Below are 27313 nucleotides of genomic sequence, written 5' to 3' on the forward strand. Positions count from 1 at the left end.
TGAGCTGCTTTAATGGAAATCCTCAGTCAAATGTAATTTTAAAGTTGATTTAGTGCCATCTTAAAGGGTAAAGCTCACAAGCTCCAGCAGAAACTTCCAAAAATAACTCATACAAAAATTCTCAGTGTAATTTCAGCCCAGCTTGGGTTAAAATCTGAATACTGTAGTTTAGTATTTAATTTAGAAAAGATAGGAGCGAGAGACTATAGGGAGTATCTTTTAAGAAATTGTACTGGCTGGGTGTGGTGGCTCACTCCTGTAATCCCAGCTTTTTGGGAGGCCAAGGTGGGTGGATCACTTGAGACCAGGAGTTTGAGACTAGCGTGGCCAACATGGTGAAACCCCTGTCTCTACTGAAAAAAAAAGCAAAAATTAGCCAGGTGTGCTGGCACACACCTGTAGTCACAGCTAACTCGGGAGGCTGAGGCAGAAGAATGGCTTGAACGCAGAATGAGGAAATTGCAGTGAGCCAAGATAGTGCTACTGCTGTGCTCCAGCCTTGGTGACAGAGCGAGATGCCTTCTCAAAAAAAAAAAAAAAAAAAAAAAAGGAAAGAAATTACACTTACATTAAGAGCAGGCTTAAGGGGAAAGGGAGGGAGTAGAAAGGAAATTTCTATTGAACGCTACAAGGCTCAAAGTACTAGATGCTATTTTATTTAATGCTGAGAATAGTGTATAATAAATTATTGTTGTCTCCATTTTAAGGTGGAGATACAATAAACCAAGGCTTAGTTTACATTATTTGCTGCAATTCGCTCCTATCTTGCCCTATTCCAAGGCCCACACTTATTTCTCTTACACTATCAAGAGAAACTGGCATCATTACTTGTACTAATATTAGGCATATTTTCTAATTCTTGTTATTTTTATTGTTAGTACTTAAAAAGAGCTTGTGTTTTACGTTTTGAGTTGGCAGTGTAGTTAGGGAAACTGTTCTGCTTTGCAGTAAGTCCGGATGGAGAAAACATGGGGAGAACATATGACAACAACCAGAAAAGAATGAAGGGGAACAGAGAAAGACAACTTCATAACCTGGAGCTGTGGCAGCTTCTCCTTTTACCAGACAGCAACCAGAAGAAAGAGAACCTGGTAGGTCCCTCCCCTACCTCCTACAGAGCTGAGCCCAACACCTTATCTCAAAGCTTTTCTCTCTTTCTCTTCTCTCATTCAGTCTCCAGGTACGCCTCTCTCCCTCCATCTCCATTTTTCTCTCCTTGTCATTCTTTCTGAGAGTCCAAACCTCCCTCTCATTGTGAAGAGGCTCCTGAATAGTACTGATGATAATGCATAATAAAGAAAATCTCAAGTCTGAAGTAGAAGCGAGGAACCTAAACCAGTGTATCTCCTCACCCTTAAATGTTCCAAAAGACCCCCTAAGCCTTTTAACTTAAATGCCTTTAATTCAACCTCCTCTTCAAGTGGTAACAGTCAAGATTGAAAAATTCTTTCCTCACTCAGTTTTCTCTTTCAGTTATTGCAATTACAAAATTATTGCTTTTTACCATTTTCACATAAGTTCTATGGAATAAAATGGTAAGTAAGCTTTTATTAGGTAATTCTGAAATGTATTACTTCCAAGATTATTTTTATGTGAAATATATTTCTGAATTCCAAACAAATGGATTACAAATAAACTTTCAAAATGCAACTTTTGTTTCTAAGTTGAATTCTGCCTTTATACTGTTTGAGTTAATGAGAAACAGTAAAATAACAATGTTTAAAAATGTTTAATACCTTACAGGATTTGCTACCAAAATTATTTACATTAAGGATAGTTATTCTTTTATTTAACAATTCAGAAAAAAAGGTTAAAGTTTGCAAAAACACATTGTATAGTAATGAAGTTCCAACATCTAACAACAAGAAAAAACTTATTTAAAGTTTTACAAAGCTTTTTTAATTGCATAAATTACTAATGTAATACTATTGATGATGATTGGCTGAAATGCTGATATACAGTTAACTCCACATTTATTAAATTAATGATACATTTGTCTTATTTGATATTCAATTATAGAACAAGAGTATTGATGTTATTTAGCTTTCAACAGCGCATTTCCAGAGTCAGTCTATGCCGTTCTTGGTCATGAGTCAGACTTTAGTATAGGAAGGCTGATGGTTGAGCAATCTAACTTGAGATAATAGAAAGTCATGAACTAGATCATCTTGATAATACTTATTTTCTAATTTTGTCCCATTATTTACTAAAACTGTTTATTGTTCTTGAACAGACCACTGCTAGCTTGTAATTGTAACGTCTATGTTTTGCTTTCTTATATAATCAATTAGGACATTACTATCTGGAGAAGAATTTCTTTTATAATTTTGGAATTTGGATATCTGCTTCCTGTTACTCAAATATTGCTGCATACATGATATTTTATGAGGTATTTAAAATTTCACTTGACAAGTTTAGCAAATTATCTAGTGGTGTTACATTATTTAATTTATATATATTTTTAAAAGGGTTTGAGTAACATTTGTCAGGTGAGGCACTGGATGTATGTATGCTCATTGGTTTATCTGTAGAGAGCATACTTACAAATTTTCCAGTTTGGACACTCATTTCTTGAATAACAGCTTTATCAAGGTAACCCACAAATTGTTTTGTTAGGCTAGAAAAATTCTGTGAGAAATTATAGAGTGTATTCCAAGATCTGTTTTCTAGTGCCTGCTTATTAGTTTTCTTCTTTAGTTTATCATCTACAGTTGTGTGGTCTGCTTTAAAAGACATGGGGATCTGTATAGCTTTTCTCTGTGCTGTAGGCATAGTTTTTTGGGGTTTGATAAGAAAAACAGATTGATCGCCAATTATAGATTTGAGGATGTCACAATTTTTTTCTAAAACAAAATTTGTTCCTTTACAGTAAATGTTTTCATTTTCTAAAGGATGAGAAGAAAATCTATTTTTTGTCAAAAGTAACATTCGTACATATTCTGTGTCATGGAAAATTATGGGATTTGTGTCCTTTTGTTCCTGTGGATTAAAGAAAAGAGTAATTAGTCATAAGTTCATTGAGTCGAGAAAGCTCCATATAATTTAAAGCATGTAAATAAAATTGTAAAATATTCTAAACATGACTACATACAAATATTTAATATGAACAATAGGATTATTCAAATACATGAAAATACTGTACTTGTACGTAACATATATCCTTTTTATCTTATTATTCCATAGAGATGTTAGTGATAAAACTTCAACTTTTGGCCTTAAATGTTTTTTGAAATAAAGTAGAATAGGAAAAAATAAACATATTGTTAAATATCTGAGGTGCTGGGTGCAGTGGCTCATGCCTGTAATCCCAGCACTTTGGGAAGCCAAGTGGGCGGATCACAAGATCAGGAGTTCAAGACAAGCCTGGCCAACATGGTGAAACCCCATCTCTACTAACAAATACAAAAATTAGCTGACCATGGTGGATGGCACGCACCTGTAGTCCCAGCTACTCCGGAGACTGAGGCGGGAGAATCGCTGGAACCTGGGAGGCGGAGGTTGCAGTGAGCCGAGATGGCTCCACCGCACTCCAGCCTGGGCGACAGAGCGAGACTCCATCTCAAGAACAACAACAACAACAAAAATCTGGGGTACTGCCATTGAGAAATAAGGTAGTTGTTCTGGCGTTTGTTAGGTTTCCAAATTCTAGAAATTAAAAAGCATACCAAAAAATTGATTGAGTCAAAGTTCAGAAGAAATATAACTGATTACAGGCCAAAATTACAAATATAGATATCCTAGTAAATAATTTAAAAATTAAAAATTATCTCTACAACAGTTATTATTGCACCCTAATACTTAGCACAATACCTGACACCTAAAAAGTGCTCAATATATATTTGTAGCATAAAATAGCCAAAGTAATAGATTGACTTAAGAATAGATCATTTTTATCACAGTAATAGCCAAGTCTGCTATGATTACTGAAAAGACGACAAAGATCTAGTTTTGCAGTCCACTGGTGATGCCAGTATTACCCATTTAGCCATAGTAATGGATGTTTATAATGCTTTTGGTCTGTCCAACACCTGAGGGAATTTTCCACTTGACAAGTCTATGTACCCTTACCTAGAGGCAGGAATCATGTTTGTCAGCTTCTTTGCTAATAGGGCATAGGCATGTGACCTAGGCTCTGCCAATCAGATACACCTATGAAGTCTTCAGTTCAGAGGAAGCAAAGACTGTGAAAAAGTACTGGGAAAACTATTCTAGTGAGGGTAGTAGGAGTTAAATCTAGCTTTGAACGACAGCAGTAACAAATGTTTTAGAATATTCCCTGCTCAGCATCGGAGTTGTACACTGTTATCTGTTACCAGAGCATGGGCCTCAGTGGAGCAGTCTGGGGCTATATAATTAGGTGATTCCTGATAGACAGATTTTGAGCCAGGCTGCCTCTCTAGAGATCATGAGTTACTAAATAGCCTTTAATAAATGCACTTTCTGGTTGAAATAGCCAAAACAGATTGTTAGAAAAATGGACACATGGTCATGGTCCCATCATTTTTGAACTGGGGTCTTGTTATATTGCCCAGGCTGGATTCAAATGGCTAGGCTCAAGCAATTCCCCTGCCTCAGACTCCAGAGTAGCGGGGACTACGGGTGCCCACCACTGCATTCTGCTAAATTGGTACGGTCATTTAAAAAAATCCTTTTTATGCTATAGTTCTATTTTGATCAAGCAAATTTGATAAAGCCTTCTTCATAAAGAAAAACACTGAATTTTCAGCTGGTATAAAGGAATCCCCAGTTCTGGGGTTGTGCAAAGAGCATTAAGAACTTAAGTGCTGTTATCACTTTAGAGTATTAAACCAAAGGGTAAGAAGGATTTATCAAAGATTCTGGTCACTAAAATATATGAGTGATTCCTGTAAGTCATTTGGCTACACATATTTACTTAACAATAGATGATATGCTTATTACCATGTGAGAAGTTACTGTCTTTGTTGGACTAACGTTGATTATCTTGGCATGTGGATTTTTCAATTCATCCTCAAAGCACAACGGGAGCAAGCTTTTCTTTCTTGCTGACCGATACTTACTTAATTGATCATTTCTGACCGATTTGTTTTCTTTTATATTAAAATCATTCACCTGTGGAGACTTTTTTCTGAAAATAAACACAGTTCAGGGAAATGTTTATGGGGTTAATTGCAGCTTTTCAGTTCTTCTCTGCTTCCCCTTATCCCTGGAAGTCACTGACAACTTCTGTACCAACCTCTCTCCCATAGACTTTCATAGACTTTCAAACTAACAAGACCATCCCTTCCTGCCTAGTTTGTGGGAGAAAACAGCAAAAGTAGGAGTGAAAGCAAGAGAGTCATATGTATGTCTCTTTGGTTTTTGAGTGGGGAGGAGTTGTATTATGTAGGTTGAGAAGAACACCAAAGGTAGAGAGGTATTTGCAACATCCTACATTGAAATTTTGGAATAAACTTCACAAGGCAGCTTCATGCCAACATAGGGTGGCCCCAGCTTTGTTAAGAGGATAGAATAGTGTGGTCAGGAAGAGACAGGGTATAGTTTTTAAACAGAGTTCAACCTAAAATGGTTGTTTATTATTGATTCAAAGTTTGAAACACCCTGGATTAGCGATTTTTTTCATTATATAGAGACTGAAGCGTTCATGAGAAAACCAATAACTTTATCCAAAGAAGAGCTACTTTTTCACATCCATGTTGTAGTGTAAGTAAATGTGTGTATTTACTACAAAAACATAATTGTATTCTCTCTATTCATTTTTTCATGCCTTTCTTTCTATTTGACAGTAGTCAAGGTCTGGATGTGCTATCTTGTGGCTAAGCAGTCTTGGACCATTCATTGGAGTGTACTATGAAACTAAATGTTAATAATAAAGCAGAATAAATTCATTCTGGCCAATTACAAAATGTGTCCTACTAGAAACATCATCAAACAGAATAAAATATTAAGCATTTTAAAATAAGTTACCTTTTATTTCTATCATCTCTTAAGTGACCAACAGAATCCAATGGTTTCCTAGGCTTTTTTTCAATTTGAGCTGAAATTATAAAAGATTTTCATAAAACACACATAGCTATTTAGATAAATATCTTGCACAAAATATTTTACAATTTAAAATAACATATGGAAAGCACCTAGTATAGTGCCTGGTCTGTAGGAGCTACTTAGTAAATATTTCTTGAATGAACAAGATAGATCAAAGCTCCAATATTTGGCTAAAACAGATCAAACATAAACGTGGTCTTGCAGATTTTTTGTGGAAGAAAGGCATCCCTGAATTTTCAAATCTCTCTGATATGTGGAGTCATTATTAACCAGTAGGAAGCCTCAGACAGTTAATACTTGGTAGGGAGGGAACACAGTTTGCAGATATCAAACAGATCTTGCCATGTGGCACGAAGCGTCCAAGGTTGATCTCTTCCAAATACGTCTGGTGGCCACTCCATCATTCTTCTAGACATAAATGCTATTAGAAACAGTTTCAGCTTTTTTCTTGTCCTGAAGTAGTTTATATTCTAGTGCAGTACTTCCCAGTCTTTCTCATATAATGGCAAGCATGCTAATTAATATTATGTGTACAGTATACTGAAATAAATGTTTGAGTCTGGGCAGGCTACCATAGGGCCAACTGAGCAGCCTTGATGTCCAAGGAATCAATATTTCAGCATACCTATAACCCCCTCCAAACACTACAGGTTACCACAGTACTCTTTGGGAAGCTCTGTTCTAGAGGGAGGAAACTGTCAATAAACAAGTAAACCAGCTGGGCATAGTGGTGTGCCCCTGTAATCCCAGCTACTCAGGAGGCTGAGGTGGGAGGACTGCTTGAAACCAGGAGTTTGAGGCCAGCTGGGGCAATATAGTAAGACCTCATCTCAAAAAAACCAAAACCAAAAACAAAAAAATGAAACAAGAACAACAAAAACAAGTAAACAACCAACAAATAAATATATAATTTTGAATACTTTGGAAGTATTTTAAGTATTCAATTATTATGGAAGAATATAAACATGGTACTTCACCTAGGGTGGCTATAGAAGGCCTCTTTTAAGAAGGGATATTTGAGCTGAAATCTGAGCAAAGAGAAAGAGGCAGAGGAAACAGCAAGTGTGGAGGTCTCAGTGTAAAACCAGTGTGGAATGCTGAAAAACAAAGAGGCCAGTGTTGCTGGGGTGCAGTGAATTAGAAGGAGAGTAGAGTAAGATGGGTTGAAACACGTAGCAGGGAAGTCATCTAGGGTCACATAAACCATGGTAAAGAGTAAAGATATTATTCTGGTTACATAGAGATCCTTAGGAGGGCTATCAACAGAACAATAACAGTGTCATTTATGCTTTAGAAAGATCACTCTTCTTGCTCAGAGATGGATAGTCTGGGGAGAAGGGAGAATGTGGGTGGCAAAAGCAGCAATGGAGTAATCAATTAGGAGGCTGTTGCTGTTATCTAGGTAAACATGTTGGTGGATTCGATAAGGATGGTAGCAGTGTAAGTGGTGGGAAATGGTTGGCTTCAGTTTCTATTGAGAGGGAGATCCAACTTTTTCCCATTTGCAGGAATGAGAAAGGTAAGAGAAAAATAGGCCCATTGACTGAAACAAGGTGCTGGGTTGAGGATCCCTGGCTTGTGAAGGAGAATTAAAATCACTCCTCTCCAATGCCAACTGGCTTACCTGGAACCACACCAGAGATGCATGACTGAATCTGCCATATCCCCGATTATCACCCTGGCAGAGGAATCCCATCCACAACTCTAAAATCTGGTCTGGCCTGAGGGTCATGAGGTCTGAGTAATGGCAACTACAAAACTTCCGGAAAGGGAAGAGTGACGTATAGTAAGTGGTGAATAAGGGAGAGAGAACCATCTAGAATTCTAAAACGTGAAAAATATTGCTGAGAGCAATGGCTCACACCTGTAATCCCAGCACTTTGAGAGGCTGAGGTTGGTGAATCACTTGAGGTCAGGAGTTTGAGACCAACCTGGCCAACATGGTGAAACCCCATCTCTACTAAAAATACAGAAATCAGCTGAGCATGATGGTGAACACCTGTAATCCCAGCTACTCGGGAGGCTAAGGCAGAAGAATCACTTGAACCCAGGAGGTGGAGGTTGCAGTGAGCCAGGATCATGCCACTGCACTCTAGCCAGGGTGACAGGGTGAGACTCAGTCTCAAAACAATAATAATAATAATAATATGAAAGATATAATTCTAAGAAAGGAAGCCAACAAAATCTACAAGAAGGTAAGTTCAGCAGTACAGTTAAATAGAAGAATCTGAAAATAACCTGAAAACCTTTGGCATCTTAAGATATACACCTCAATTTTAAGATGTACATTAGCATATGTCATAGTTTAATTAACAGTATCAACTAATGACATCTTAGATTTGTTAAAATATGTTTAGACATTTCAAAGGTATAAATAAAAATATTCATATTAGAGAATAAGCTAGTACTCAATAAAAACAGACTGAAATAAAAATAAAAAGAGGTCAAAATTAAAAAAACTGGAAATCTTGGAAGTAAGAAATATAAATCTAGATTACATGGCCAAAGGTAGAATTAATGAACTGAAAGAAAATGTTAAGAAATTCACCAAGAATGCAAAGAGAGATAAATAAAAAACCTGAAAGAACAGTTCAAAATTATGAAAAACAGACTGCAAGTCTTTGACATTTATCTAATAGCTCTGGAAGAAGAAAATAGAGGAAATGGTGAAGAATGTATATTTGAAGAGATAATAACCAATAATTCTAACTGACAGACAAGTATTTCAAGAGTTGAAGATGACAGATAGAATACATCTATATTCAGACACTTTGTACTAAAAATGAGGATCATAAAAAATAAAGAGAAAAATCCTGAAACTACAAGAAAGTTAAAAACAGTTTGTCATAAAGGAATGACAATTGGACCATGAACAGAATTCTAATCTATGAATGATTCTGGACAATAATAAAGTTATCGTTAAAGTGCTAAGAAAAAATAATATACATAGTGTAAAAATTTACATCAACACCACTGTCATTCAAGAGTGACAGCAAAATAAAGGCACTTCAGATATACAAGGATCAAAAGAGTTAACAGCCAACAGGTCACCACTGAAAGAATGACTAACACATGCTTTTCAGGAAAAATGTAAGAGAACACAGATGGGACCAGGTGTGGTGACTCATGCTTGTAATCCCAGCACTTCAGGAGGCCAAGGCAGGTGGATCACCTGAGGACAGGATTTCGAGACCAGCCTGACCAATATGGTGAAACCCCATCTCTACTAAAAATACAAAATTAGCCAGGAATGGTGATGCACACCTGTAATCCCAGCTACTTGGGAGGCTGAGGCAGGAGAATCGCTTGAACCTGGGAGGTAAAGGTTGCAGTGAGCCGAGATGGTGCCATTGCACTCCAGCCTGGGCAACACGAGTGAAACTCCATCTCAAAAAAAATAAAAAATAAACCATAAATGGCAGGATACAGGAGTCAGTGATGAGCACAGAATTTGATAAACTGCTATGTATTTAATTAGCATTGTCTTTAAAAACTAATATTTTGTATTTTAAATGAAATATTATTAATATTTGCTGCACTTGTATAAGCTTTGTACTTTTGGTGTTTTAGACTTCTGTAGTGTCAGCCTTTTGTTTTTTCTTTAACTTTGCTTTACCGAGGTATAATTTACATACAACAAAATACACATATTTTAATGTAATGCAGTTTGATAAATGTTGATAAATATATGCACTCATGTAAGTAAAATCAAGATATAAAGTATTTCCATTATTCTCATGTAGTTTTCCCCTGCCCCTTGCCCCTTTTAGTCAATTCATTTGATTTGTCCTCTTCTTTCCTTCAAACACATTGGTTATCTGAGCGTTGGATACCTGTTTTCTTCCCTCAATATACTGTCTTATCTAATGTGGTCATATTTTTGTCCCCTTACACTGCAATCTATGTGCTATTCCTAAATCTGCTTTTCAGATTTTGATTCAGTTTACTCCCATGTTTATTCTACTCTTTGCTGCTTTTAATATAATTCTAAGTTACCTATTAGCATTACTTGTTTCTTTAAAAATATTTTTTAGTTCTGGTAGCATCATTTCATCCTTGATGATTATATTTTACATTTCCAAATCTTATTTCATAGAATTCTGATTTTCTTTAATTCCTTCAGCATACAGAACAATTATTGTTTAAGTTTTTTCCTGGTTTGTGGGGTACAAATTCTGCCAAAATGTGACCATCAGCTATCTAGCTATCTTTTAAATATTGACCTCTCTTTGCTACAGAATTTTTTCATAGGTCCCACGCTTCGTTCTTATTTTTCTTTCTGACCAACTTTGAATCAGATCACTTAAATCTGGGCTTATTATTTGTCCAAAAATAATAGGTGTAATTTATTTTGATGTTCTCCCTGATTACCTGGGTACTGCTAAATTCTCTCCTTAGAAATTAACATGTAAATCCAGATGTTGTTACCTTGTATTATGAGTTCAGGCACTCAGCTACCTGAGTAGCCTGCTAAGGAAGCTAGGGCCTTGGAAAATCATGGAGAAAATTCGTTTCTGGGCACTGTATATTTTGTGAAACCTTTTCATGACCCCAGGGTGGTGGTGGTGGTAGTGGTGGGTACTCTGTTTATGTGTGAGGTGCCACTTGGATTTCATTTTTTTACCTCTCTCTTGGGGTAAGCAAGTTAGTTTGGTAGTTTGGGAAGGAATTTAGTCAAGTAAAGGCCTCATGGCTCACAAGCTATGTGATGAAATCATGTTTTTTCTTTACACAGTTATCATTGGTCACAATCCAAAAATGGTTCCTAGAAAATTGTATTTTGTCTCTTCTGTTGTCAACTCTTCTTTCAAGTCCCTGCTCCTTCAAGTTAGGAGGTTTTTACCCTAACTCTGAGTACATCTAGAGCAATACGAGGAAGCCAGAGAAAAAAGTGACAAGTTATGGCCATTACGTTTCTTTCCAAATATTGCTTACACAGACTTGGAATGCTGCTGACTTACAATGAGGAAAGGAATCCCAAGGGGGAGGATTTCACATCTTTCTGTGACCTATCATTGATAACAAACTCCTTTTAAGTTCAGAGAGAGAGAGAGAGAGAGAGAGAGTGTGTGTGTGTGTGTGTGTGTGTGTGTGTGTGTGTGTGTTGGAGTAGGTGGTTATAATAGGGGATTTTTTTCAGAATATTCTCTATTGGCTCTTTCAGTGGTTAATTCTTTCTCCTAAGAAATGGAATTGTGCACTGACTTCTGGAAGATTCTTTCAAACTGCTTCGTATTATAATATGTGGCAGATTTTCTTTGAGTTAGGGATAAAATATTCTACTTTCAATTTAATAACTTTTTCTTCTCTGTTTTCTTTTTTTGGTTATTCATTTTGGCCAGGATGAATTTGTATTTATGTTGACAACTTTCCCAGAAGTCTCACTTTGGGACTTTGATAAAAAGTATAAAATGCTGCTTTAGAGAGACTCAAGAACTTTTCTAAAGGGAGATTGCTTTGCTGAACGAATACAGCATCCTGTCACTGCTCTCAGGGAACACTTCAGAGAATATGTGACATCTGAGTGGCACCTTAAAGGATAATGTGATAAACAGAGAGTTGCCTACTTCACAGTCTTTTTTTACCCTTCTTTACTAAAAGCACTCCAATCTTATCTCCTTCCAAGCAACCATGTCCTTCAAAGAAGGCTGGGGTCTTTCCCAGCTCAAAGGAGTAAATCTTGAATAATCTAAGCTATGTTTTTCAAAATGTGAGCTACAAACCATTCATATCTTGTGAAATCAATTTAGTGTATCCTGAACAGCATTAAAAAATGAAATATAATAGAGTATAACAGAATATATTATCTGAATCCTTAGTAATAACTGTGCAAAATACAAAAATACTATAATCAAATTTAACTAACAGAGAGAAAGAGATAATTAGGACTCTAGGAAGTTGAATCTTCTGCTCCGTGTGTGTGTGTGTGTGTGTGTGTGTGTGTGTGTATAATATAAAAAGTATTTCTTACTGTGGCCATATTAAAAGTTAGAAAAAGTGATCTAAGCCAATGATGATTTATTGGTTTGGATGTGAATGCATGAGGCTCTTTGAGCCAAAGAGACATAAGGGGGAGTCGGCTTTGGGAAAACTTTTTTTTTTCACTCTTACAAAGGCATAGAAAGCATTTCTAGACACACAAGCTATCTTGAATAGTAGTCATCATGTTGTACAGCAAGGATAGGAGGACAAGCTACCTGCTAAGATTATTGAGGAAAGACAGAGGAACTGGATATTTTCCCCCCACTGTATTCCTCTATTCAGTCTCAGCGGCCATAATCAGACAGATAGAAAGCACAAGAGTATATTTTTTTCCTTGCATCTGTAGTGGAAACCTTAGTAGCAGATAGTAACTACTCCAGGTCTGTCAAATAGATGCATGAAACTGAATATCTGATGACATTATAAAGCACCTGAATGAGCCAACCCTGCAAATGCCTTTCTGATGGATCTCTTGTTTTTTTAGATAATAAATACCTTTCCTGTTTAAGCTACAAGCTATTAGATCTTCTTTTGCCTCAGGCTAACATCTCTTAACTATTAAAGATGAACAGGAATCTATCAGGTGAAAACATACGTTTTAAGCACAGACAACACACAATGCATCAAATCACACAGTAGTTTGGCTAACTAAACAAAACATCCCATTAAGTATGACTAGAATCAGTGTGGTGTGGATAGGTTTAAGAGTAAGAAAAGAAGGATGGAAAGATCGTTATGGTAGTATAATCAAAGACTAATATTCCTTGGTTAAAGATTTTCTTAATGCTTACATCCTAAGTTTAGATGCAATTAACTTTTAGTTATTCCAATGTAAACATGCAATTTGTATACCTGTAAATAAAGTAGAGTCTTTTTCCTTTTCATGAGCATTAGACTGAATGTTGAATGTGGGAGAAAAGTCTGTAGAACCCAGTGATCTTCTACATGCTTGTCTATGCTGTGAATATAGAACATTCGAAGGCCCTGCATTTTCCATCTAAACATTAGGAAAGGTGGAAAATTATCTTAGAAACTATTTCTTTCCATGTGTATATTAATAAATAATTTATTCTTGGGTATTCACATTTGCAATATTGAATTATAACTAACAGCTGTCTGGTTCTTTAAATAGTTTCAAATATTACTTAATCCTGAAAAAAACCTACTATGAGATGGGCATTATCAGTAACACTTTGTCAGTAAGAAAACAAACCTTCAGAAGTTAAAAGATCTGCCTATGCTCATACTTTTTACTAACTTCCATTTTCTTTGTCTATAAAAATTAATATTCACTTAAAATTTATTTCTCCAAGTTCAGGGAAAGTGTAAAGTTCAAATACTGAGAAATAAAGCCTTCTCTGTTTTAACAAACCATTACTCTCTCTAACATAGAGTAGGTACAGCAGATCAGGTCTAAGTAGAGAAGAAGAAACTGAAAAACAATGATGTAGCTTTTCCTAGGCTACAGTATCAGATGGGGTCCTGATAAAAATATACATATCTAGGCATCCAAAATACACATATGCACATGTTAATATAAACTGCATACTTTGTGATTCTCTATTAACAAACCACACAAATAACTGTTTAGAACCCATATTTTTTTCACACTAGGCACAGAATATATTTAGTTCTGAATAATATGAAATAAAAATAAGGTATATGAGAAAGTCTAGGCCACAAGACCTCACATTTTGATGGGATACATAGGATTTGCATACACCAAACAGTAATAAATAACATGGAGTAATAATACTAAAAAGCAACCCAATCAATACACTCTATAAATGAGGAAGGGCTTAAAAAGGGAGCAATGTCAATAAAGACTAAAATAGGAAAGATTTCATAGAGGAGGGAGAAAATGCTAAGATTTAAAAGATGAGGGCATTTCCGGCAAGGTTAACAGCATAAACCTGGAATGTTCATAAGACAGGCAGAAAAACAGCGTATTTATAGCAGGAAAGGATTTATTATTTGTTGGGATTAAAAGGTAAGTTCAAATAGGTAAAAAGAAGAGTTATGAGAGGGATAGGACACAGATGTCTTGAAAGACAAAGCAACTTTATCCTAAAGAAAAATTGCCAAAATTGTCATGAGGAATAGAAAATTGGAGCATATCAATAATCCTTAAAAGAAATGTAAAGAAGTTTCAAATAACTACCTTTAAAATATAGTTCAAAAGGCTAACTAGCCCCAAATAGATTTTCAGATAAGCTATTTTAAGCTTTCATGGAACAAATTATTCTCATGTAATATAGTATCAATTTAATTAAAAAATAAACAACTTTTCAGTTCTTTTTATAGGCTGGCATAGTCTTAAAAACCAAAGTCTGGAAAAATAAAGAGGCCTATAAACTAATCTTACCTACGACTTCAGGATTTTTCACAAATCTAAAATAAAACACTAATCAATACTTTAATAGTAGAAGTTTACAACAGCCGAATGAAATCAAGAAATTAAGGGTTTCTATATTTTATCATAATTCATTACCCGTAGGTGAAAAAGGAGAAAAATGATGCAATTATTTTTATGGCTGTAATACTGATAAATCTGATAAATTTAACAACTATTATTGATAAGGAACTATAATATAACTACATAGAGATAATACTTTCTTAATATGATAAAGAATATTGGCCAGATGAGGTGGCTCATGTCTGTAATCCCAGCACTTTGGGAGGCCAAGGCAGGTGGATCATCTGAGGTCAAGAGTTCAAGACCAGCCTGGCCAAGATGGTGAAACCTCATCTCTACTAAAAATACAAAAAATTAGCCAGGCGTGGTGGCATGTGCCTATAATACCAGCTACTTGGGATGCTGAGGCAGGAGAATTACTGGAATCTTGGAGGCAGAAGTTGCAGTGCACTGGGATCATGCCACTGCACTCCAGCCTGAGTGACTGAGCGAGACTCTATCTCAAAAAAAAAAAAAAAAGAATATTTTAACATAATTTCAAAAATTCTATCTGTGTAAAACTAACAGCCAATGTTATCATTAATGGTAATATATTAGTCTATGACATGGCACAAGTAACATCTATCACCACTATTATTTATAAATTTTTAGGGAGTGCCCAGTAATGCAATAGGAAAAGATAATAAAAGTAGTAAAGACTGGGGAATTCTGATTCAACATAGCTGAGCAAGCCTTTATCAGACCTACCCTCCCACAGATAAAAACCATAGACTCTAGACAAAATGCTCTATACAAAATACACACACACACACACACACACACACACACACCCCACACACACAAATGACTTCAAGATCCTGGAGAATGAACAAAAGCAGATGGCAAAGAAAAAGTATTGATACTTGGTATAACTGACTTGCATGGGGTGGAGTTGCTATTTGTATAGCTTTTAGCTTGAAGGCAGACTGAAGTTGGCACTGCATGGAGCACCTAAAATTCTGCTAGAAAACCCATGTTACTTCTAGCCAGAAGAATCAGAAACAAAGTTAGGGCAAACAAAGCTGCTAGAAAGGGAGAAAGGAATGCTAGAAAGAAGAGAGCCAAAGATGGCAGCTCCATTTCCTGCATGAGAGACTCCTATATGTAAGAGACTTCCTGTTCAAGTCTCTGGTTAACCCCTAAACCATGCATGTTTACAAACTCCTGCAAGCAGCCAGTTAAGGATAAAACAACTGAATTAAAATTTGAGCTGCTGCTCACAAGTCATTATATATTTTGAGTACAATCAAGATAATTGACTGCTAGAACAAAAACAGTAATTTTTGTAGGACAACAAGAGAGTGCAGAGTCTTCACAATACAGTAGTCACAATGTCCAAGATCAATCCAACTTGATCTAAAAGAACCAAGAAACTGAGACCTGGTGTTAACATAAAAGATAAACCAACAAGACCGTGCCTGAAATGGCCCAGACACTGGTATTAATAGATTTTATAGCAGCTTTTATTACTATGCTTGATGGGTTGGGCACAGTGGCTCATGCCTGTAATTCCAGCACTCTGGGAGGCCAAGGCAGATGGATCACTTGAGGTCAGGAGTTTTAGACCAGCCTGGCCAATATGCTGAAACCCTGTCTCTTCTAAAAATACAAAAAAAAATTGGCTGCTAGTGGTGGCACACATCTGTATTCCTAGCTACTCAGGAGGCTGAGGCAGGAGAATTGCTTGAACCTGGGCGATAGAGGTTGCAGTGAGCTGAGATTGGGCCACTGCACTCCAGACTGGGTGACAGAGCAAGACTTGGACTCAAACAAAACAAAACAAAACAAACAACAGCAACAAAAAACTATGGTTCATGGAAAAAGTAAAATATATTCAAAGTAAAGGAAAAACAAAAGGAATCATCAGAGAAACAGAAACTATTAATTATAGAATTAAAACATGTAACATCTGAAGTTTAAAATTAACTGGTTGAGCTTAAAACAAAATGAAAATATATTAGGGAAGAATCTGAGAACTTAAAGATAGATCAGTAGAAATTACTTAATATGAAAAAATAGAGATTCATGAACCTGTAGGACAAGAATGAAAAGTCTGACACATGTTTTTTGTTTTGTTTTATAAAAAATAAGAGTCTATGAGGAAGACTCTTATCCCCTTTACTTTCTTCAAAACACATCAAATTGCTGAAAGAAAAAATTATAATACTGTCCTGTAGGGTTTATAGTATAACATACAAAAACTATAGTACAAAGGGTGGGGAAGTAAATGGAACTATGCAATTTAAAGATTTCTACATCTTTATGTGAAGTAGTAGAATTTTACTCTAAGTAGACTGTGAAAAGTTGATGATGGATACTTTGATCTAAACAGAAACCACTAAAAAAAAATCCCAAACAAATAAAAAGAGACATAACTAAAAGCCAACAGATACATAAAGTAAAATTTTGATAAATATTTAAATAATCCAAAGAAAGGCAGGAAAGGAGGAACAGAGGAACAAAAAGCACAGGGACAAACAAACAAAAAAAGAATCAAATGATGGACTTAATTTCACCCATATCAACAATTACATTAAACATTAATGAAATAAACATTTCAATTAAAAGAAATTGTCAGAATAGATTTTTTAAAAAGCAAGATTCAAGTATATGCTGTGTGTAAAAAATGTACTATAAATATAAGTTGAAAGCAAACTGATGGAAAAATATATATTATGTAAACAGGATTCCTAAGAAGGCTGCAGTGGTTCTATAAATATCAGATGAGATAGACATCAAGAAAAATAGTATTACCAGAGACAGAGACAGACATTTCACTATAACAAAAAGATCAATTCATCCAAAAGATATAAAATTCATAAATACATATGCACCTAATAACAGGGTTACAAAATACATGAAACAGGCTGGGTGTGGTGGCTCATGCCTATAATCCCAGCACTTTGGGAGGCTGAGGCAGGTAGATGACCTGAGTCCAGGAGTTTGAGACCAACCTGGCCAACATGGTGAAAACCCATCTCTACTAAAAATACAAAAAAAAAAAAATTAGCCAAGCATGGTGGTGGGTGCCTGTAATCCCAGCTATTGGGAGGCTGAAGCAGGAGAATTACTTGAAATTGGGAGGTGGAGGCCACAGTGAGCTGAGATGGCACCACTGCACTCCAGCCTGGGCAACAAGAGTGAAACTGTCTCTCTCTTTCTCTCTCTCTCTATATATGAAGCAAAAGTTAACAGAGTCAAAGGGAGAAATGAGAAATTTTATAATCGTAAATATTTTATTATCTCTCAGCAATTGACAGAATAACTAGATTTTTAAAAGTCTGTACAGACACAGATGACCTGAATAAAACTAACAACTGCCTTGACCTAATTTATACATATACTTTCATATTTATGTCTATAATAGAGAGATATATACTTATAAATATACTTACATACTTATAGAACACTACACCATGTAACTGCTAAATACACATTCTTTCAAGCGCACGTGGTACTTTCAATAAGATAGACCATATCCTGAGCCCTGAAACAAGTCTCATAGAAGTTTAGATGGATTGGAACCCTACAGAATGTATTATTTGACCACAATGGAATTAAATTAGATATCAATAACAGTAAGATAGCTGGAAAAACTCCAAATATTTTGAAATTCAATAACATACTTCTGAAGAATCTATATCTCAAAAAAAACATATGAGAAATTAGAAAAATTTTCAAACTGAATGATAGAGAAAATACAACACATCAAATTTAATGGAATTTCAGCAAATGGCACATTTACTCCATTTTGCAAACAAGAAATTGGGGATTATTATTCTAAGCACTAACTACAATCACTTGCAAACTCCATCAAGCCTGACTACTTAATTTCTCCCTAATCAGTGTCCTCCACTATATTTCCATTTCTACTGCTTTGGTTCAGTCTCACCATTTCTTATACTGAAGATGTGGAAACACGTTATATCTGTCTAAAATATTTCAGCACAAGTCAAACAAGAAATTATTGAAGGAGCAATGCCTTTCAGGAGTCAGTATGAGTGTAGATTAGGGAAACTAGAAGAGGTGTAAGTTTTAAATGGGGAGGTCCTTCTGAGTCAATATGATGGGTCACACTATTTATAGCCATGCCCTACTAAGATCTCTTTACGATTATGACAAGGCAATACCAACAATAATCAACTTGTAAAGAAAAGAGAACAGGAATGTGTGCATATGTGTTTGTGAGAAAATGATGGGAAGAGAGATCAGTGCCTGAGAGAGATTTCAACAGCTCTGAAAGACAGATAATTGAAGCTTTACAGCAGTGGAGCAACTAATAAATACAAGCCATCCCTGACTATATGTCACAGGGGCCCTTGGGGAAGGCAGCCAGTGGAATTAAGGAAGTCACATGGTGAAAGAACCCTCCAAGTGAATTTTGTAAAAATTTCAACTGTTCATGAACTTTTTTGAGCAGAATCCAGGGGATGAACAGGAATTGCTGCAAATATGAACATAGGAGTTGCTGCTGACATTGTAGGCAGATGGAGAAGGGCAAGGCCTGAAAGCCAAGCTTGCTTTTTTCACAGGGAAGCTTACAGCCTTGGGCAAGGTCTGAGTTCCATGTGCAGGCTGCCTGGACTAAACTTGGCACTACCAGGGGGGCACTGCAGGAGCAAGACCTGCCTCACCAACTGCATGGGAGCTGGGTGAAGCCTTTCACTACCAGCTATCCCCCACTTCCCTGGTAAACTAAATGGCACAGCAGAGGCATCTATAATCTCCTCTGAAACATAACCCCACTGGCCTGAGAATCATCTCCCATCTCCCATTGTGGCCGTAGCAAGCCCTGCCCAAGGAGAGTCTGAGCTCAGATCTCCATAACCCTGACCCCACTTGATCGTATTTCTCTACCTGCCCTTGTAGACAAACACAAGAGACATAACTCTTGGGAGCTTTATAGCCCTGCCCGTTGCTTGAGAAACCGGAACACTTACCCTGGCTAGCTTAGGACAAATTTATATTACTCTACGACTACCTCAGCTGGTGCTCTCTTGAAAGCAGCACCTCCTGGCTGAAGGCCAACCAACTCAGGTCATTACAGCAACTCATGACAGAACAACCCTGCTCCCAGGAAAGATAAAAATGATAGCTAATACCACTGTCTGCAACATCCTGGCTCACCAGAGGTTCTGAGTCTTTCCACAAGACAACTCCACTGCTAGTATAACCAGCATTTGAGAAAGCCACCACAGGAAACATATCTACAACCAAGGATTCTCACAGAGTCTACTTCACTCCCCTGCCACCTCTACCAGAACAAGTGCTGGTATCCATGGCTAGAAGACCTAAAGATAGATCACATCATAGAGGTCTCTTTGGAGATATTCCCCAGCACCAGCCTAGAGCCTAGAAGCCCTGCTGAGTGTCTAGTCCAAGAAGAGCAATAACAATCACTGCAGTCTGCCTCTCAGGAAGCTCCATCCCTAGGGGAAGGAGGAGACCACCACACCAAGGGATTACCCCATAGGACAAAAGAATCTGAGTATCAGTGCTTGAGTTCCACATTTTTCCCCTGAAATAATCTACCCAAATGAGAAGGAATCAGAAAAGTCATTCTGATAATATGACAAAACAAGGTCTATTATATCCCCAAAAGACCATACTAGCTCCCCAGCAATGGATCCAAACCAAGAAGAAATCTCTGAATTGCCAGATAAAGAATTCAGAAGGCTGATTATTAAGCTACTTAAGGAGATACCAAAGAAAGGTGAAACTCAACTTAAAGAAATTTAAAAAAGAAAAACAGGATACGGATGAAAAATTCTCCAGATAAATAGATACTATAAAGAAAAACAATCATAACTTGTGGAAATGAAAGACATACTTAGAGAAATCAAAAATGCACTGGGAAGTTTCAACAATAGACTAGAAGAACTTCAGAACTTTTTAATTAACCCAATCAGACAAAGACAAAGTAATTTTAAAAATGAACAAAGCCTCAAAAAAATTTGGATTATGTTAAATGGCCAAACATAAGAATAATTGATGTTCCTGAAAAACAAGAGAAATCTAAGAGCTTGGAAAACTTATTTGAGGGAATAATTGAAGAAAACTTCCCTGGCCTTGCTAGAGACCTAGATATCCAAATACAAGAAGTTCAAAGAACACCTGGGAAATTCATCACAAAAAGATCATTGCCTAGGCACACAGTCATCTGGTTATCTAAAGTCAAGGCAAAGAAAAGAATCTTAAGAGCTGTAAGATAACCTATCAGATTAACAGCACATTTCTCAGCAGAAATCTTACAAGCCAGAAGGGATTGGGGTTCTATCTTTAGTCTCCTAAAACAAAATAATTGCCAGCCAAGAATTTTGTATCTAGCAAAACTAAGTTTCATAAATGAGGGAGAGATAAAGTCTTTTTCAGACAAACAAATGCTGAAAGAATTTGAAACTACCAAGGCAGCACTACAAGAAATGCTAAAATAATTTCTAAATCTTTAAACAAAACCTCAAAATACACCAAAATATAACCTCCTTATAGCATAAATCTCAAAGAGCCTATAAAAGAATAACACAATTTAAAAAAAAACACAATTTTTAAAAACAAGTTATTTAGGCAGCAACTAGCATGATAAATTGAACATTACCTCACATCTCAATACTAACTGTGAATATAAATGACCTAAATGCTCCATGTAAAAGATACAGAATGGCTGATTGGATAAAAATCCACCAACCAAGTATCTGCCATCTTCAAGAGACTCATATAATGCATAAAGGCTCACATAAACTTCAGGTAAGGGGATAGAAAAAGATATTCCATGAAAATGGACACCAAAAGCAAGCAGGAGTAGCCATTCGTCCATCAGACTTTAAAGCAACAACAGTTAACAAAGACAATGAGGGACATTATATAATGATAAAAGGATTAGTCCAGCAGGAAGATATCACAATCCTAAATATATATGCACTTAACACTGAAGTTGCCAAATTTATAAAACAATTCCTACTAGACTTAAGAAATGAGATAGCAAAATAATAATAGTGGGGTACTTCAATACTCCACTGACACCAATAGACAGGTCATCAAGACAGAAAGTCAACAAAGAAACAATGTACTTCAAACTATACCCTAGAACAAATGGACTTAACAGATATTTACAGAACATTCTGCCCAACAAATGCAAAATATACATGCTTTTCATCAGCACATGGAATATTCTTCATGATAAACCATACGATAGGCCACAAAACAAGTCTCAGTAAATTTAAGAAAATTGAAATTATATCAAGTATCCTCTCAGGCCAAAGTGGAATAAACTGGAAATTAACTTCAAAAGGAACCCTCAAAACCATACAAAGACATAGAAATTAAATAATCTGCTCTTGAATGATCCTTGGGTCAACAATGAAATCAAGATGAAAATAAATCCTTCAAACTGAATGATAATAGTGACACAGCTTATCAAAACTTCCAGGATACAGCAAAAACAATGCTAAGAGGAAAGTTCATAGCATTAAGTGCCTATATCCAAAAATCTGAAAGAGCATAAATAAAAAACCTAAGGTCACATCTCAAGGAACTAGAGAAACAAGAATGAACCAAATCCAAAACCAGCAGAAGAAAAGAAATAGCAAAGTTCAGAGCAAAACTAAACGAAATTGAAACAAAAAAAAAAATACAAAAGATAAATGAAATTAAAATCTGGTTCTTTTAAAAGATAAACAAAATTGATAGACTGTTAGTGAGATTATCTAAGAAAAGAAGAGAGAATATCCAAATACACTTAATAAGAAATAAAACAGATATTAAAACTGATATCACAGAAATATGAAAGATTATTCAAGACTACTATGAACACCTTTGTGCACACAAACTAGAAAATCTAGAGGCAATGGATAAATTAGGAAAGAATGGAATGACAACCTAAAAGTAAGCTCATAAGTAACAGGTCAAATTTAGAACAAAAAGTCACTGGGCTTCACAAACAATTCCTGCAAGAAGATTGGAATGGATTCCACATAATAAAGAGAATGAATAAAAAACTTGATCATTTTCACATATGATAAGAAAATTACATGCTTCTCCTTTGGAGGCTGTAGATCTTAGTGATAATGAGCATGAATCAAACTGCTGGGTTCTTCCTGATTCTGTCATATACTATTTGATCTTAGGCAAGTTGCTTATCTTCCTTGTGCCTCTTTTCTTCTCAGGGATAGTAGTACTTAAGTCATTGGGTTATTGAGGATGTAATTTTTTTTTGAATAGTGCTTGACATACATATGCACTTATATGTTTGCTATTATTATCATCATTTCCCACAAGAAAAAAAGAAAGACCATTAGAAATTCCAAGAAAAAACATAACAGTATACTAGACGTTAAGGTCTAAATATTAGGGAAACTAAAACATGGCATTTTCTTTTTTTGAGATGGAGTCTTGCTCTGTCGCCCAGGCTGGAGTGCAGTGGTGCGATCATGGCTCACTGCAACCTCTGCCTCCCTGGTTCAAGTGATTCTCCTGCCTCAGCCTCCCGAGTAGCTGAAATTACAGGCATGTGTCACCACCCTTGGCTAATTTTTTGTATTTTTAGCAGACATGGGGTTTCACCATGTTAGCCAGGATAGTCTGAATCTCCTGACCTCATGAGCCACCCACCTTGGCCTCCCACAGTGCTGGGATTATAGGCATGAGCTACCACTCCCAGCCAACATGGCATTTTTTTAGTAACTGATAGAGGAAAAGAGTCCATTGATTGTATCCACTGAGTAGAAAAGTAATCCAAGCATATTACTTTGTTCTGTAATGATTATTACAGAGACATTACTGTATAATGAAATGATTATTTATAATATAATAATATAAATGCTATTAATACTGTTAATAGCATTTTGAGTTTTAGAATTAACCTACAAACAAAACATATGGGCTTAATCGGAGTTCAAAGCTGAATATAATAGTTGACCTAAAAAATGTAAAAGTAAATATACACTTGACCTAGGGAAGAAGTGTGGAAGATAGTTGGAAGACAGGATAAAACTGCTAAGATCTACATCTTACATAAAGGGGAATGAGGAGTTAGTGATTAAAGGTAATGGGAAAAATTTAGATATATTATTTCAAGTTGCAAAAATTAATAATAGAAGGGAAAAAAAAGTAACTATCAAAGATCCAGAAGAGGAAAGTGGGAAGAGGCACTATGCAGAGTGGTATAAACAATCATTCTCATTGATTTTCAGTAGATAATGTTTAAAGTTGATAAATTAAAATCAGCAGTAGAAACTCATTCTCTAGAAATATGGAGTTAATCTTATAAGGTACTGAAACCCATAAAGGTTAAACTTGGTTGCTTCTGAAAATAGGAAATTAGAAGAAGCAGAGAATGAAACAGTTGTGTGTTCTTATTAGTGTCTCTGTCCTATTTGCTTTTAAAAATCACATGGATATTTTTATTTTTAAAAAACTAAAATTTTACAATTTTTACATAAGATGCTAAAAAATGTATTATTAATGAGTAGCCTGATTATGATGTTATGATGTAATATATATCTTGGGAGACTTTTATTAACCATGAACCTAAATAAAACATGAAACTAAATAAACCACCTAGATGAAGATAAAACTGACAATCCTGTTAATATTTTTTAAATTATAAAATGCAGGAATACACAACAAATATTTAAGTTATTAATTATGGCCTTTAGTCTGTATTTGTTCATGTTTCTTTATATTAGCACTAATTCAGATTTCTAATACAAAAATTAATACCTAAGAGACTCTCTAAAGTGACTTTCCCTTGCTGATTCTCTGGATTAATTTATCTCTATAGTTCCCTGGATAAAAACTACTGAAGGCACACTCAAGACTAGTCACTTCAGAAATCATCAGCGTGATTAGGAAAGTTTAAAAAGAAAAAAAAAAAAGAGAGAGACTAGTCACTTTTCAGCATGACTATGAACTTCTGCTCAAGTGATTATCAAGAGTCAGTAGTATTGGTTCCAAATGGCTATATATTTTTATATAATAAATTTGAATGTTTAAGTTATACATGTATTTTTTAATGATGCTTGTCTTAACAGACTTTGTAAGTGCTAGTCCTTATGTTCAATGATTTCTACTGTATTGAAAATCTTCAAGAAAGAATATATTATCTTCTCTACCATCTTCATACACAAAGTTTTATATAATATCAGAGATGAAATCACTTTAACATTTTATCATTTTGAATCCTAAAATTCACTTGAATTTGGGAATTGTAGAAGCAGATATAAAATTGTTAGGGCTAATGTGAATTTCTATTAAGTAATTATAAAGTATAAAAATTATACCTACCTCAGTTATATCCTTAAGATAAAGATAGGGTCTAATAGATCTTGATTTTAGATTTTCTTCTACTGGCTCTAAAGAAAGAAATTCAAACCTAAGTATTTCCATGCTATTAAGTTAATTCTAACTGAACCCAGTCAACCATTTTCTCCACTGCAGTGAACTTTTAAGAAATATAAATGAATACTTTTATTTGCTTACATATGCATTGCTTGTACATGGTTAGAGCTAAGTCTATTTTAGAATAATTTGCCCTAAAAGTGAATTTCTATTAACAGACTATAACTTTCAATTATTTACTATTATACAATAAAGCTATATTGTCTTGGAAAATGATAGATTTCTAAATAAAATAGAATCACATGTGTTATTCAAAAAATATTTTGGCTAATTCCTTTGAAAAGAGACATAGAAATAGTCCCTTCTACCTGCATTTCTCTCATCCTCAGTTATGAGTTTTATTAATCTGAATTATCATCCAATGGATATTCTTAAAGTAAGTATGGTGCAGGGGTCAGGCATACAAACTTTGAACTTAGATAACTTGGGTCCAAACTGCACTTTTTTGTGTGAGTTATATAGCCCTAGCCGTAGGAAACTTACTTAAACTCTATGAGTCTTACTTTCCTCATTTGTTAATTGGAAACAATAGCACTTACAGAAATACTGTCAGGGGCCGGGCGCGGTGGCTCACGCCTGTAATCCCAGCACTTTGGGAGGCCGAGGCGGGTGGATCACGAGGTCAAGAGATGAGACCATCCTGGTCAACATGGTGAAACCCCGTCTCTACTAAAAATACAAAAAAAATTAGCTGGGCATGGTGGCGCGTGCCTGTAATCCCAGCTACTCAGGAGGCTGAGGCAGGAGAATTGCCTGAACCCAGGAGGCGGAGGTTGCGGTGAGCCGAGATCGCGCCATTGCACTCCAGTCTGGGTAACAAGAGCGAAACTCCGTCTCAAAAAAAAAAAAAAAAAAAAAAAAGAAATACTGTCAGAGTTAAATGAGATAATAGATATAACAACTTTAATATGAAGTCTGGTAGTCATTCAATCAATAGTTATTTGTTGTTCAGCTACTATATGCCAGGCACTGATGGACTCTGGAATTGTGACTCCTGCCCAGTGATGCATACATTTTAGTGGGTAATATGGAAAATAAACAAACAAACAAACAAATGAAAACAAACAAGAGGTTGACCAAGTGCTGTGTCTTATGCCTATAACCCCAGCATTTTGGGAGGCCAGGGCAGGTGGATCACTTGAGCCCAGGAGTTCAAGACTAGCCTGGGCAACATGGTGAAACCCTGTCTCTAAAAAAAAGTACAAAAATTAGCTGAGTGTGGTGGTGTGCCTGTAGTGTCAGCTACTCAGGAGGCTGAGGTGGGAAGATTACTGAGCCCAGGGAGGTCGAAGCTACAGTGAGCATGATCATACCACTGTACTTCAGACTGGGCAAAAGAGTGAGACCCTGTTGGAAAAAGAGAACTACCAAAAAAACCAAGGGGTGAATAATTGAAATACATTCTGTAACAGAAATAAACACATTTTGGTGAGGGAGAACCATAAAAGGGTATATTTTTGATAGAATAGTCCGAGGAGGTCTCTCTGAACAGATGACATTTAATCAAAATATGCAAACGAGCGCTAAGCTTCATGAATAGAGTATCAGTGTGTCTAGGCAGAGGGGAAAACATATATTCCTCTTAGGCAATCTGGCAGTTGTACTGAAAAGAGACTAATGAAGATGAAATTTATTTATTTATTTTGAGATGGAGTCTCACTCTGTCACCCAGGCTGGAGTGCAGTGGCACCATCTTGGTTCACTGCAGCCTCCACCTCCTGGGTTCAACAAGTGATTCTCATGCCTCAGCCTCCCCAAGTAGCTTGGATTACAAGCATGTGCTACCACACTTGGCTAATCTTTGTATTTTTAGAAGATTCGGGGTTTCACCATGTTGGCCAGGCTGGTCTTGAACTCCTGACCTCATGCGATCTGCCTACCTTGACCTCTCAAAGGTCTAGGATTACAGGTGTGAACCACCCTGCCTGGCTGAAGATGCAATTTAAATGAAGGCCAGGAAGGTAGGGAATGAGGTTAAATACATATGCAAAGGTCACAATAGACAGGTCTTTGTTTCTTTTCTTTTTTTTTTTTTAGATGGAGTTTCACTCTTGTTGCTCAGGCTAGAGTGCAATGGTGCAATCTCAACTCAAGGCAACCTTCACCTTCCGGGTTAAAAGGATTCTCCTGCCTCAGCCTCCCAAGTAGCTGGGATGCCAGGCATGTACCACCACACCTGGCTAATTTTGTATTTTTAGTATGGACATGATTTCACTATGTTGGTCAGGCTGGTCTCAAACTCCTGACCTCAAGTGATCCACCTGCCTCAGCCTCCCAAAGTGCTGAGATTACAGGAATGAGCCACTGCACCTGGCCAGGTATTTATCTGTAAAGCGTACAAGTTTCATACTAAGTACAGTGAGAAACCACTGAAGAGGTTTTAATCAGGAGATGATCAGCCTACTTTTAAAAGATCACTATATGATTTAAGGAAAGAAAATGGATTAGAGATTTCTG

The 27313-nt window shown here is 36.1% G+C and overlaps 2 protein-coding genes and 1 non-coding gene across 9 annotated transcripts in view; 1 reads left to right on the plus strand and 2 right to left on the minus strand.

The window, feature by feature from the left end:
- Window positions 1-27313, plus strand: part of IL23R (interleukin 23 receptor) — a 195734-nt gene that overhangs the window by 27629 nt on the left and 140792 nt on the right. For all 5 annotated transcript variants that reach the window (XM_064372486.1, XM_064372482.1, XM_064372487.1 and 2 more), the window contains exon 2: window positions 949-1091. The gene's annotated coding sequence lies outside the window, so the exon portion shown is untranslated. The remainder of the gene's footprint in view (window positions 1-948; window positions 1092-27313) is intronic.
- Window positions 1589-27313, minus strand: part of CUNH1orf141 (chromosome unknown C1orf141 homolog) — a 53494-nt gene continuing 27769 nt past the window's right edge. The window contains exons 5-9 of one of the 3 annotated variants that reach the window (XM_012442477.2): window positions 24743-24810; window positions 12859-13003; window positions 5947-6016; window positions 4921-5107; window positions 1589-2979 (exon numbers count right to left, since the gene is read on the minus strand). In XM_012442477.2, coding sequence (XP_012297900.2) covers window positions 2383-2979; window positions 4921-5107; window positions 5947-6016; window positions 12859-13003; window positions 24743-24810 — 1067 coding nt within the window. In that variant the 3' untranslated portion in view covers window positions 1589-2382. Of the gene's footprint in view, window positions 2980-3415; window positions 3646-4920; window positions 5108-5946; window positions 6017-12858; window positions 13004-24742; window positions 24811-27313 lie in introns of those variants that run through there. The other 2 variants (XR_010341207.1, XM_064372492.1) reach the window with 2 other exon arrangements.
- LOC135273512 (small nucleolar RNA SNORA31) lies at window positions 12269-12405 on the minus strand. Its single transcript, XR_010341302.1, has one exon. It is a non-coding gene; the product is annotated as a small nucleolar RNA SNORA31 (small nucleolar RNA).

Source organism: Aotus nancymaae, unplaced genomic scaffold, assembly GCF_030222135.1.
Source record: "Aotus nancymaae isolate 86718 unplaced genomic scaffold, 86718_ANA_hifiasm-v0.15.2.pri h1tg000007l, whole genome shotgun sequence".
Lineage (NCBI taxonomy): Eukaryota > Metazoa > Chordata > Mammalia > Primates > Aotidae > Aotus > Aotus nancymaae.